The 13,957-nt window shown below is 43.1% G+C and overlaps 1 protein-coding gene across 1 annotated transcript; it reads left to right on the top strand.

The window, feature by feature from the left end:
* The first annotated feature begins 7,800 nt into the window (after positions 1-7,800).
* CHCHD1 (coiled-coil-helix-coiled-coil-helix domain containing 1) lies at positions 7,801-13,467 on the top strand. Its single transcript, XM_083148574.1, has 3 exons — positions 7,801-8,030; positions 11,325-11,443; positions 13,150-13,467. The coding sequence occupies exons 1-3, from the start codon at positions 7,895-7,897 to the stop codon at positions 13,255-13,257; spliced, it is 363 nt and encodes a 120-aa protein (XP_083004700.1). The 5' UTR covers positions 7,801-7,894; the 3' UTR covers positions 13,258-13,467.
* Positions 13,468-13,957: the final 490 nt, after the last annotated feature.

The raw sequence follows: 13,957 nt of genomic DNA, 5'->3' as shown, positions 1-13,957 counted from the left end.
CCTCGTACCAAAAGTAGTTATTGTTTAAAATAAGGGATATACCCTCCAAGATAAAATTCTTGTGATCACTGGGTGTATTATTCAAGTCCATAAAATATTCAACCGCTGTTAAACCCAAATCGTGCTTAATTATGGTATACAAGGAAGTCACGTCTGCAGTGACCAAAAAATTACCCTCCTCCCATGCAGTTTCTTGTATTTTTTGAAGAACAGAGATGGTATCCTTCAGATAAGAGGGTACCTTATGTACCATTGGTTGGAGTAGTGAGTCCAGGTAATGGGATAGGTTGGATAGTATAGAGCCTGTCCCAGCCACAATTGGGCGTCCTGGTGGGTTCTCCTTGCATTTGTGTATTTTGGGTAACACGTATATCACCGGCACTGATGGTGAAGTGATGGAAATATATTCTTTTACATCCTTGGTGATAACGTTCTTTCTGTGATAAGTATCTAAAAATGTTTCCAATTTTGATTTTATTTTGTCTGTCGGGTTACCTCTTAACTTCTTATACGTACGAATATCAGATAGCTGTCGCATTATCTCCCCCTGGTACTTGATAGTATCCAGGATCACTATGCTACCCCCCTTATCAGCGGGTTTTATAGTGATCAATTTATTCTCTTTTAGATTTTTAACAGCTTCCCATTCTTTTTTTGAAAAATTAGGGTTCCTTACGGGTTTGAGATCTAATTTTTCCAGATCGTCTCTAACAAGTCGTTCAAACGACTCCACAAAGCACCCCCTTTTGTGTAAGGGATAAAATGTGGACTTTTTTCTGAAAGTAGAGTAAACTTCTTCCCCTTCAACTTGCTCCGTATCTTTATTTTTTTCTTCGAAAAAACGTTTCAGAGCAAGTTTCCTCACCATTTTCTGTAAATCAATAAACACCTCGAAATTATCCGGGGTGCTGGTAGGGGCAAACTTTAAACCCTTTTCAAGAACTCTTTGTTCATATTCATTTAATACGTGGGAACTCAGATTAAAGATGGTTGTTTTATGTTGTTGATCCTCTGAATTATTTTGGGGGGCCTCTAGGTTATTCTTTTTTCTGCGTTTATTTTTCTTTCTTTTTTCTTTCCTATGGGGGTTCTTTCCCCTTTTTCCTCTTTTTTTGTGTTTAACCTTTTTAGCTTTTTTTGTGTTTATCAGGGGCGGTCTTATCTCACTAGTTTTAATTAATTCAGATATCCGAGTTAGTTCTCCTCCACATTCTGTATCCTCCTGTCTAAAAAATGATGGTTTTTAGGAGGAACTGCACAGATTTGGAGACATATAATGATCAGGCAAATATCTTAAAATCCCAATTTTTAGCTAAAGGATATGATCCAGAGAGAGTGGAGGTTGCACTGAAGGAAGGAGCTGAATTGAATAGATTAGAGGCCATCAAAAAAGGGCCCAAAAAGAAGAAAGAAAGTATGATTGGAGTACCTTTCATTACAAAATTCAATACTTAGCACAAACAAATCGAACAGATTATAAAAAAACATTGGGGCATACTCAATAATGACCCCCTTTTGGAAAAGCATATAGGACCGGTACCCAAGTTCATCTATCGGAGAGCTAATAATATCAAGAATATGGTGGTGAGAAGCGCCATAAATGCCCCGAAGATTGGAAACACTATCAAATCAAAAGGTTTCCACAGATGTGGGACTTGTAGTATCTGTAAAATATGCAAATCCAATAGCAGTAAGATCACAGAATATAAATCAAACCAAACGGGAGAAGGTTTTTTAATAAAAGATTTTATTACTTGTGACACCAAATATTGTATTTATATGTTAAGCTGTTCTTGTGATAAACAGTATATAGGGAAGACTTCCAGGGCACTGAAAATTCGCCTTGCAGAACATGTAAGGAACATCAGAAAGGGGGTGGAGACGCATAATGTATCTCATCATTTTAAAATCCATCATGGAAGTGACCCCAGCCAGATAAAGTCCTTTTGTGGCATAAGGGTCATCAATTCCAACTGGAGAAAGGATGACAGGGATGTCAGACTGTCACAGATGGAAATGCGTCTGATTTATAATCTAAAAACTTTAGCCCCCCGCGGCCTAAATGCCGATTTTGAACTAAAATGTTTTCTCACAGAATAAGATGTATAATGTATATAATGAGACTGTGTCCTGGAATATTGTCTAATTACTTTCTATCTATATTTTATGTTCGTTGGTTACTACATGATGACCTCTGAATACGTGGAGATTACTCCAGTTTGATGCTACAATCTCCGTGGATACCGGAAATGTGAGGAGGTATCCTAGGAGACGAGTTCGTTTGCGTTCTAATTGCAGCTCTCCGGAGTAGTAGAGGATCCGGAAGTGACAGGCTGACACGCAAAGGTGCTCCGTATGTCAGAAGTAACGCCGTCTTCCGGAAGCGGAGATACAGGAAAGAGGCGGATGACACGCATATGCGTTCCATATGACGGAAGTGACGCCGGTTTCCGGAAGCGGAAGTACGGAAAACCGGCGCTACACAGGAAAAGAAACTAGTAAGACCTGGAGCGTATTTTACAAACGGACTGAATACAAAAACGTGTTTATACATATATAATTGTGGCGTTTATTATACTAGTAATGATATCTGTGGACGATAGGTTTTGCATTAGAAGATAGGATGGTTTTATGTATGGAAATAGGTTTTGATGAGTGTTTTATTGTATGTAATGTGCCGGGTTTTAGATATGACCAGGAGGCTTTAGGGTATAAAAACCCCCCCTGGGATCAGTTTTATGTTACACCCTGAGGAAGAACAAGCATTGTTCGAAACGCGTTGGTGTTTGAAGGATTTTATTCAGGATTCCCATCTCCATTTTCCCTGGAAACATCTGTGGACTTACTGCCCCCGACTAACCCCCATTCCGGGTGAGGGTTTTGGAACGTGGCTGTATATGGGTGATGTGGAGTTCCTGTTTTATCAATAAAGTGTGAACTTTTATTCTGGAAAATTTCCAAGTGTCCCGGTGCCTACTTCATCTTAAAAAAACCTTTGGATGCATATAGGGCATTGACCCTAGGTGAGTCCTTTTTCATGTGTACCTGTAGTTGATGACCGTTTTAAAGAAACCTTTATGTGAACCTCTCCTAGTTAGTCTGGGTGAGTGCTAGTGGGATTTGACCACTTAAAATATATTTACTCCATTCTTATGGTAACCAGGAGAATTTCTTCTTTTTTCCGTGTGGCCTGAACACCCTGAATGTGATTGGCTTACTAAGAAGTACTGTTGAGGAGTATCCTGTGAACAGCGCTGAGGAGATCCACTTCTTGTTGTGTTTTCATGTCATTTTGGGTTTGGTAGCCCTTTTTTGTGTGATTTCTAGCAGCTGGTCCGAGTGAGCGCAGACTGTTCCCAATAATTTCCTTGTGGTATATATTTTTATGCCCACCAATATTTATATGCCCACTGTCACCAATGTATATTTATTTAAACACCACTGCCCACCAATGTTTATTAATAATAGGCAGTAACATATATATTGCTGGCCTGCGCCATTAATTTATACGTTACCACCTATTGTTAATAAACATTGGTGGGCAGTGGTGTTTAAATATACATTGGTAGCAGTGGGCATATAAACATATATACATCAGTGGGCATATAAAAATATCCACATTGGTGGGCAGTGGATATATAAAAATATACACAATAGTGGGCATATAAAAATATATACATTGGTGGGCAGTAGGCATATTAAAATATGTACATTGGTGGGCAGTGGATGTATAAATGTATACACATTGGTGGGCAGTGGGCATATTAAAATATATACATTAGTGGGCATATTAAAATAAATACATTGGTGGGCAGTGGATGTATAAATATATACATTGGTGGGCAGTGGGCACACTTCGCACCCCCCCCCCCCCTTACCTTAAGCCATGGGTCCTCAAACTGCGGCCCTCCAGATGTTGTGAAACTACAAATCCCAGCATGACTTGCCACAGATTTAACATTCCCTTATAGCAAAACTGTGGCAAGGCATGCTGGGATTTGTAGTTTCACAACATCTGGAGGGCCGCAGTTTGAGGACCCATGCCTTAAGCGGTCAGGGTGGCTGTCAGGCAGCTCCTCTCTCCATGGCATGCAGCAAGTCTTGCTGCGCTGGCGCTGCTCCTTGTTTATCGAGCGCGGCCTGACGTCATTATGTCACGCCCCACACACCGGTGGGGGATTGTTTAGACTGCAGCAGAGTCCCGGCGGCCAGCTTGTTGCTGGAGCCAGGACTCCATTGCGCAGTCGCAATATCCCGCCGCGGCCGACGGACCCGTGTTCGTGATGATTTCGGAGTCGGGCGGCGGGCGCAAGGGATAGGAAGGGGGGAGGCGACGGCGGCGGCAGCGCGGCTTGTCCGCCTCTAAAAACGGCCCTGGTTGTGAGAACAGGCCATGCCCCTTCCCACCAGGCCACACACCCAAAATATCAGGCACGCGAGCATCCCTCCTCCAGTGGCTGTCAAGGGGAGGTATGGGATTGGCAACAGAAACAACAGGAAAAATTCCCGGTGAGCTGACTCATCTGCAGGCCACCTGTGGCTGTGAGAGTGTAGAGGGTGACAGACTGGTGGTATGGATATTATAGGTGATAGTGGGCGGCATGCTGGTGTGTGTGTGTGTGTTAGGGGGTACAAGGTGGCAGGCTGGTCATGTGGGGATTTAAGGTGGCGACTTTTGGGAAACATTTCCAGGCCCACTTTAACTTCCCAATCCACCTATAACACCAGGAAAGAGTAATGTAGTGGAATAAGCATAGAGTCACAGACACAACTGCAGGAGAAGACAGCATCAACTGTGTCCAACTCAGAATCAGGCCTTATCAGAACTGATCACGCCCCTTCAGCAGACCCCACTTGAACTTCCTCAACAGACCCTATCTCCATGAGTTCTGCTTTCAGAATTTCCTAGGCTAGTTTTCTATCCCAATCTGCCCCTGTGGCAGCGTATTCAATGGGCAGTATTCAATGAAAAAAATTCGCTGTGCATGGCGAGAGATTTTTTCTCTCGCCATGCACTCGCCCTGTTCCGGAGGGCTCGCTGCCACTCCTGCTCCCTCTATTCAATGTGGTTAAGACTCGCCGCCACTCGCGGCGAGTCTTAACCCCTGCAGCGGACGAGCGTCCGCGGCAGGGAGCTGGCAGGATGCCGTGGGATGGTGGCAGCCAGGGAGATTAAAGTCTCCCTGGCTGCCCCAGAACATATGTGGAGGGGAGGTGGGCTCCCCGGGACCCAGGCAGCACAAGCTGCCCCCCCCCCCTATAGCCAGCGGGGGACCCAGTATTCACTGCACCCGATCGTGCATATGTAATGATCGGATGCAGTGAATATATGAATATCTAATGAGCGGCTCGAGAGCTCCGGCCCCCTGCTGGCTGCTCTGTGTAAAAAAAAAAAAAATTTAAAAAATATATTTTTTAAATTAAATATATATTAATGTGCTATAAGCACATGAATAAAAATAACATGCCTCTTCACAGAAAAAAAATCCTGATTTTTTGACACCAAAATTAAAAAAAAAAAACATTTTAGTTTAAAAGTTCACATTCCAGCTCTCCATGAAAAGATGGAGAATTGCTACACGGAGAGAGACGGCGAAAATCACTTAGAAAGACGGCGAATATTTCACATTGAATAGGGTTGCTCGCTTTTGGAGAGCAAAATGCTCCGTCCAAGGCGAAAAAAGCACAAATTCGCCATAAAACATGGCGAATTTTTCTCATTGAATACTGCCCATAGGCTCACATAACACCACTATCTAGCTCGACTGTCTAATCCTCACTCACACACAGTAACATATGCCTGGTACATTAACAATATACAGCTGCTGTTCTGTCAATGCGCGTGTCTCTGTTACAGCTTTATGAAGGCCGCATGTGATCTGACGATGCACTAGTCTTGGACAAAATCCAAAACCGGACGACAAACACCAGCAAATTGGCCGGCGCAGATCTCTAGTTTTAAGCATTCATTAGAGTGCCAATGTGGGCATTGTTCAATCATTGTACAGCCTTCTCTTTCCTATTGGAAGGTGGGGGTGAATTTTTTCTTTAGTGACCTGTTGATGTGCAATAGTGTCAACAGCTAAAAACGCATTTTCTGCTGGGCTACTATATATTTATTATGTAAAAATCTCATTATTACTGAGGCCTCCACTTGCAACCATGCTATTAATATTGAGGGGGAACTGGGTGCTTCAGCATTTTTGTACATGACCGTGATCATGCTACAAGGTTTTTTGTTTAATTATTATGCACACATGTGGGGAAGCCCATACATTCAATGTGCTTAGTGTCCCTCGTGCTTACTGTTTTATTGTCCACTACCTGGACATAGTTATATTAACCAATACTGCATTGTTTACTCTCCCGGTTCCTGCGGCAAACACATTGGGGGGAATTTACTAAGATAGGAGTTGTATTTCACATGGGATGTTGCTATGGGCAACCAATTAGAATATTTTTCTTATTTATTTAGCACCTTCGAGAAAATAATAGATAGCATCTGATTAGTTGCCCATGGCAACATCTCATGTGAAATACAACTCTCATTTTCGTAAATTTCCCCCATTATTTTATTTTTATTATTTTTATTATTTACTCTATATAAAATACTGTATTCATGTAATGTACCAATAGCAACTGTAAGTACATAAACCATAGACCATTATTTGTTATGCAGATACATTCATAATTAGAGACTGGGGGCCAGATGCACTAATCTTCAAAACTGATAAAATGGAGAGTGATAAACAACCAATCAGCTCCTACCTGACATTTTTCAAAGACAGTTTGTGACATGGCAGGTAAGAGCTGATTGGCTGGCAAGTTATCACTCTCCATTTTATCACTTTTGAAGCTTAGTGCACCTGGCCCTGTATGTGCATAACACTCAGAACAGTATATGAGACATTTTGACCAATCAAAGTATATTTTGCAATTTTAAGGTTAGATATAATTTTTAAAAGGTTTATTACAACCCACCTCTCTATCAGTGTTCATCAATATTAATATATTTTGCAAGTAAAATTGAAATGAGTGTGGTATAATTACCCGACAGTCGGGATTCCGACAGTCATTAGTCAGACGTCGGAATCCTGACTGCACAGCGTGGGGAGCGCAATGAAGCCCCTTGCTGCGCTCGCCCACTCTGCGGGCACAGTGGCGAGCTATGCTTGCCACCTATTTTATTCTCCCTCTATGGGGGTCGTGGACCCCCACGAGGGAGTAGTCGGGATTCCGACGTCGGAGTAATGACTGTCGGAATCCCGGCACCCATTGAAATTGAGGCAACAGTTCAGAGGGTATACAGTTGTTAGGTCGACAGCACTAAAGTCGACATGCATTGGGTCGACCACTGAAGGGCCAATGTCAATACATGGGAAGGTTGACATTGGCTTAGGCCGACATGTCATTAGGTCAACACAAGCATTAGGTAGACTATGGGGTTTGTCAACATATGCCGACCAATACAGTGTCCATGTTGGCTGTGTCGACATTCGGGTTAAAAAAGTGAAAAACCTCTTGTCAACCTTTTGACTGTCGACCTTATGCTTGTGTCGACCTAATGACATGTCTACCTAAGCCCATGTCGACTTTGGCTCATGTCAACCCTCAGTAGTTGACCCAATGCATGTCGACCTTAGCGCTGTCGACCCTATGACCTTGTGACCCATATCCGTTCAGAGGCCAGGGCCCAGCTGCTGCTGCTGCTGCAGGTAGTGTGGGCGAGGCCGGTGCTACGTCATCACATATAACCCAATCATGGCCTCTTCTACTGTTAACATGATGGGGGAGGGAATCATTGCTACACTAACCACAGCCATGTAGGGTGGGTCATCCGGGCTGACACTGACGCAACGTCCTCCCACAGTTCTTTGCGGTGCCCTTGGCTGTCATGGCGTCTCAGGGACCCACTCTGCACAGCAAGGTGGCCAAATTGGTCAGCCGCCGCTACGGGAAGCCTGTCCTCAACCCAAACCGGCCGCTGGTGCTCGCTGACAAAGTGTCTAACCGGAGCTACAGGCTGGGAGGTCGGTGTGAGACCGCGGCCTGCGTTGCTTTTTGTGCACGGCTTACCGTGCTAGCCCTGTACACCGGGACACCGCTGGGTTACACAGGTTTCTGGCTTATTACATCCAGGTGAAATGCAGGTGTGAAGCCAGACAAAGGGCCTGTGTAATGCATCGGTGTCCCCGTTTAAAGGGATATAATATATCTACAGTATATGTATATGTGGGTGCTGTTGGTTACATGTTTGTGTCGTCTCGCTAGCTCGTTATATGTCTGTGTGTGCTCTGTCACACTGTATGCATGTGTGTCTGTGCTGCCTGTCTCAGTGTACATGTTATGCGCGTTCTGCTTGTGCCTGGCTGTCTCGCCTAGTGTATTGTATATGTGTGTGGGTGCATGCACTGCCTGTCTCGCTCTGTACATGGTATATGCGTATTGGTGCACTAGTTGCCCTCTCGCCATGTGTATGGTCTGTCTTCCAATATGCATGTGTGTGCTGCCTGTCTTGCTGTGTGCCTTGTAAATGTGTGTGGGTGCACAAATTGCCCATTAACTATGTGCAAAGTCTGTCACCCTGTGTGCATGGTATGTATGTGGTTTGTTTGTGTGTGTGTGTGTGTTTTGCATGTCTTGCTGTTTACATGGTACTGTATGTTAATCCTCTTCTCACATACAGTAAACCATATCTGGCTACCAACATTCTATATATTTAAAATACATTATAAGGGGGGGGAAAAAGGCTTCATTCATACCTGTGTAATAAATGCAGAACTAAGCCTAAAAAATAGTTTTGTTACACTCCAAATAATTTAAGAGCAGTTACTCAATGCAATTATTTGACACTGATGTAATGGGGGAGTAAAGCCCCATACACACTTGCTGATGCCCCTCGACGACGCCAATATCACAGGATAGGGGGAGCTGGCATCGGCAAGCGCATACACACTTGTTGATGCTGGCTCCGAGGTGAGCGACGGCAGTGGGGAGCAGCGGCAGCACGGCTGTCATTAACGAGGACCTTCCTCATCCGGGCATGCTGGACGAGGGAGGGGGTTGTTAAGAATACAGTTCCTCTTCCCTGCCTGGGGTGTCGCTGTCTGCTGTAGTGCTTCTAGCACAGTGGTCTGTAGATTAGCACTGACATGCAAACATACCTGTGCTAGAAACACCACAGCAGAAAGCGACACCCCAGGAATGGAACAGGAACTGCATGGGTTTTCAAAGATAGCGGGTGTTAGAATGAACGCTATGTACACACTATGCGATATTGTCCACAATATTGCTTAGCCCTTTTTGTGAACAATATCGCCTAGTGTGTATGACAGGGCTCGACAAAACCCGGGCGCCAGGTCGCCATGGCGACCAGATTCTGCTTTCTGGGGACCAGATTTGCCAGGAAGCAGAACCCCCAGGTAGAGTGGTGGCTTGATAGCCGCGGGCAGCGCAGTTCACAACTCTCCCGGGTCCCGGCTGCCGGGAGATAGACAGGGAGCTGGCAACAGCATCTCTGTAAGCAGTGGGTCCCCGTGGCTTGCTATCCTATCCGCACTTACAGCAACCTTGGGTGCCTGTTTCAGACATGTAAAAAGATGGCGCCACAGTGGGTTAATGTTCAATATAACAGCCAGCCCGGCAGAGCGATGCAGAACTCTCCCGGCTGCCGCTGCATCAGAGCAGCTAAACAAGCTAATCGGGAGCCGTGCTTGAGATTTGAAATAGGCGCGCTGCTGACCTGCTCTGATACAGCGGCAGCCGGGAGAGTTCTGGACCGCTCTGCCGGGCTGCCGCCGTGCTGTCTGTTATATTGAACATGAACCCACTGTGGCGCCATCTTTTTACGTGTCTGAAACGGGCACCCAAGGCTGCTGTAAGTGCTGATAGGATAGCAAGCCACGGGGACCCGCTTTTTACAGAAATGCTGCTGCCAGCTCCCTGCCTCTCCCTGTCCATCTCCCGTGTTTTACTGGGCTGCCACTATGCTGGTTATTGCATTGAACATTATAACCCACCACGGGGACCCGCTGCTTATGCAGAGGCACCAGAGAACAGAGTTTTTTTTTTTCCTCAGTCTGCCCCTGCCTGGCATCAAGCTACAAACCTATAGCAATGAGCATGTAGGTAAGCAGCACTGTGGCATAATATGCCATGGGCATTATGGCGTGTGGTAATATATGTAATGGGCATTACGGTGTTTGGTTTACCGTGTAATGGGCATTAAGGTGTGTGTGGTATATGTAATGGGCATTATTGTGTGTGTGGTATAGTATGCAAAAGATTTTTCAGTGTGTGGCGTAATGGGCATTGTGGTATGTGTAATGGGTATGTGACATGTGTAATAGGCATAATGGTGTTACTTTTTGGCGCACGCGGTCACTATTTTTTTCCTAGATTTTTAAAAAATTTGTCAAGCCCTGGTGTATGGGGATTTAGGGGTAGATTTATTAAGCTCGGTGAAGGGATAAACTGTCTGGTTTTTATCACCGTCCAATCAGCTCCTACCTGTGAAGCTACAGGCTTGGTTTGAAAAATGACAGGTAAGAGCTGATTGGCCGGTGATAAAAACCGGACAGTTTATCACTTCACCGAGCTTAATAAATCTACCCCACAGTCACATGAGCAGTCCTTTTCACCTTACTGAAAAGTCTATTAAAAATTAATTAAGGGATCTCAAGAATGCGCTACACTGTAGTATAATTCACATAGTCCTCACACAGGTGTTCTCCTAGCTTGTGTCATGGTGTATTTTTTTTTTTTTGTCACTTATACAGGAATTGGCACAGTTTGAACCATGATGTAGTTACACATGTGTTCTCATAGTTTGTGCCATGGTGTATAGGGGGGTGTGGGGGGGGGGGGGGAATGTAAGTATCAAATGCACTATAACCACTGTTAGTTGACACTAGCTGCTTACTAGTTTTTCATGTATTGCCAGATATTACCTGCTTGTATATGTACACACCTGCAACGCCTGCTCACATGAGCTCTTGTGTATGCCCAGTGAGTGTCTGGAGGGGCTATAGTAGAATGATCAGGGCCACTGTAATACATCTCCTCTGTGTACTTTATTTACCACTTAACAGACATTGGAGTAGTTTGTACTGTTGTCCAATAGTAATGAAGCTGTCTGAAAATAAGTAATCATGTTATGCTTTAAGTAATGAAGACTTGTGGTCTGCACATAAAAGACAGTTCCTATAGCATTCCCAAGTTGTGAGTGATTATTTAAAAATGCATTTAGTTGTTGCACGTTGTCAAAAAAATTCATGACTTTTTTAATATGACTTTTTTAATATGACTTTTTCCCCTCCCACTAGAGGCAACCTGCCTAACGGAAATGTCTGTTTTGATGGCATGTTGGAAAGCGAATGCTTTCAGTGATACAGTTTGTTCTAAGGAGATCAAGATGTTCAGTGATTGTTCTGCCCAAGCACAGGTACATTTTTTATTATTATTTAACTTATTAAGCACCAGCATATTCTGTTTGTTACAGTTGGGAACAAATAGTAACACAACAAGCCATGGTAATAACAAACAAAGGAAGTCTTGAAAAGTGACACAATGGAGAGTGATAAGCCACCAACCAATCAGCTCTTACCTGGTAAGTTTTCAAACTGCCTGCAGCATGGCAGTTAGGAGCTGATTGGCTGGTGGTTTCATCACTCTCCATTGTGTCACTTTTCAAACTTAGTACATCTGTCCCAAAGAGGTATCAGTCTGGATTTTGTTCATTGGGTCGACAGTCTGTCTACCTGCACCCCCCCCCCCTTTTTGGGAGGGGGGTGTACATTTTTAGGCTTTCTTCACTTGCCATGATTGTTCCCAATTATAGTCTACCTGGAAGTTAAAGTATGAAAAGTTCAAAACTCATACCATATCGACCTCATGCATGTTGACCAATAGTGGTAGAACTACCTTTAATACAGGTTGAGTATCCCGTATCCAAAATGCTCGGGACCAGGAGAATTTTGGATAACGGATTATTCCGTATTTCGGAATATTTTAATATTTCAATGATGTATTTTGAAGTATCTTGCATTTATGCTGTATAAACACATAATATACACACAAATATATTTTATTACCACATGAAATACACACAAATATATTTTAATTGTTCAAAAAACAAGGTTTCAAAACGTGAAACAAAATGTGTGTACTATCCCAGCACTGAATTTGAATGCCAAGCAATCATTGTCTTGCACATATATAGTGCCAGTTACATATCATGTCCCCAGTGATGCTGTTACAAATGTCCCCAGTGAGTTTTTAGCAAAAAAAAATTTTTTTTTTCACTTTCTGGAATGTCCGTATTTCGGAATAATTCGGATAACGGATACTCGGATACGGGATACTCGACCTGTACTGTCAACCTAAAGTCTGGAAGCCAACAGTTCTTTACACACTCACTCCACACAAGTTAAGGAGCCGTCTCTGTTTCTAGTTACATCCTGCTAAAACTATAAGTGCACGTTGTGCTTTAAGTTAAAAAAAAGTTTTTTTTATCAATATGTTTTGTTCCAATAAGTACTTTTTTAAGATGTGAAGGCACTCTCATTTTTACGTAATGCTTGTAATCCGTGTGTACTGTATTATGAAATGTTTCATTGTAAATGAAAATACTATATAAAGTGTGATTATATAGCATGCTACTGTTCATTCTAGCACCTGCTATCTTTGAAAACCCATGCATTTCCTCTTCCCTGCCTGGGGTGTCTCTGTCTGCTGTAGTGCTTTTAGAACAGTGTGGTCTGTATATCAGCACTGATATCCAAACCAGACCTGTGCTAGAAACACCACAGCAGACAGCGACACCCTAGGCAGGGAAGAGGAAATGCATGGTATTTCAAAGATGGTGGGTGCTAGAATAAACACTACACGCTCTGCAATGGTGTAGCCAATAAGGTTGTGCTGTTTTAAATTGCTATTTAACAATTGGCTTGGTGCTATTATCAGTTTTCATAAATATTCATATTGGTTTTCAAAGTACAGGTAGTAAATAACATGAGATTGGTGGTTGTGCTAGTTTAGTAACTAGAGAGACGCTAAATGAAATGGATTGGTGAAATTTGCTACCAGTTTTAATGCTTCTTAAATATGAACTTTTTTTTTTTTTTTTTGCTTTTATTTCTTTTTGTGCAGGAAGCTCGAAGGTTAGGTCAGGATGAAGGTAAACCCTCGGGCTTGATGGATCCACAGCAAGCTAACAAATTGCTTCGACAGTTCCCAAATATCAAACATGAAATCTAGAAATAGAACTGTAAATTACTTTGGATTCTGATCAGAGGAAAATGTGGAACTTGCAGCACTGGAAGTCCTGACCAGTGACATTTTGGGCCCTGTGTGCCCTCTTTGATGTGATAGATGAACATTACTGTACAAGATACCTATAGATTAAATAGATCTTGTTAATGTGTTATGAGCTCTCATCTATCGCACAAATAAATTATATTTTTTTTTTATACCTCTATCTGCAAAGTGAATATGAGAAACCAGGTAATTGGAGGGACTATGGGAGTCTGCAATATTCCATCCAGATGTTCTATATAACACATGGGGATTCAGTTGGAAGCATAAAACCTTGTGCTACTTTCACCCAGTTCTGAGCTACTGCGGCTATGCATACTCCCGATACCCTCAATTTATCATTTAATAATGGAAAAATTAGGATTTATCGGTATAGACAGATGACAGCTAAATCTCTGCGTGCCGGTGAAAACTGGGATTACAGATGTGGATACTGAGAAATACATCTTTTTTTTTTTTATGCTCAGAAATGTTTTTCTATAGTAAAGATATACCAGCAAAAGAGCACTCGGAGACTGTGTAATGAATAAATCTGTATTAGGGGTTTAACGTTTTCGGGCCCGGCATCCCGTCCTCAGCAAATTAATCCACAAACAAAACCCCTACCATACTCACCATGCTGCAGCGCCTTCCTCACGCTGTC

The sequence above is a fragment of the Crinia signifera genome, chromosome 6 (assembly GCF_055691185.1).
Source record: "Crinia signifera chromosome 6, ASM5569118v1, whole genome shotgun sequence".
Lineage (NCBI taxonomy): Eukaryota > Metazoa > Chordata > Amphibia > Anura > Myobatrachidae > Crinia > Crinia signifera.
The sequence above is the reverse complement of the archived record's forward strand: the minus strand, read 5'-3'. Positions and strand labels throughout refer to the sequence as shown.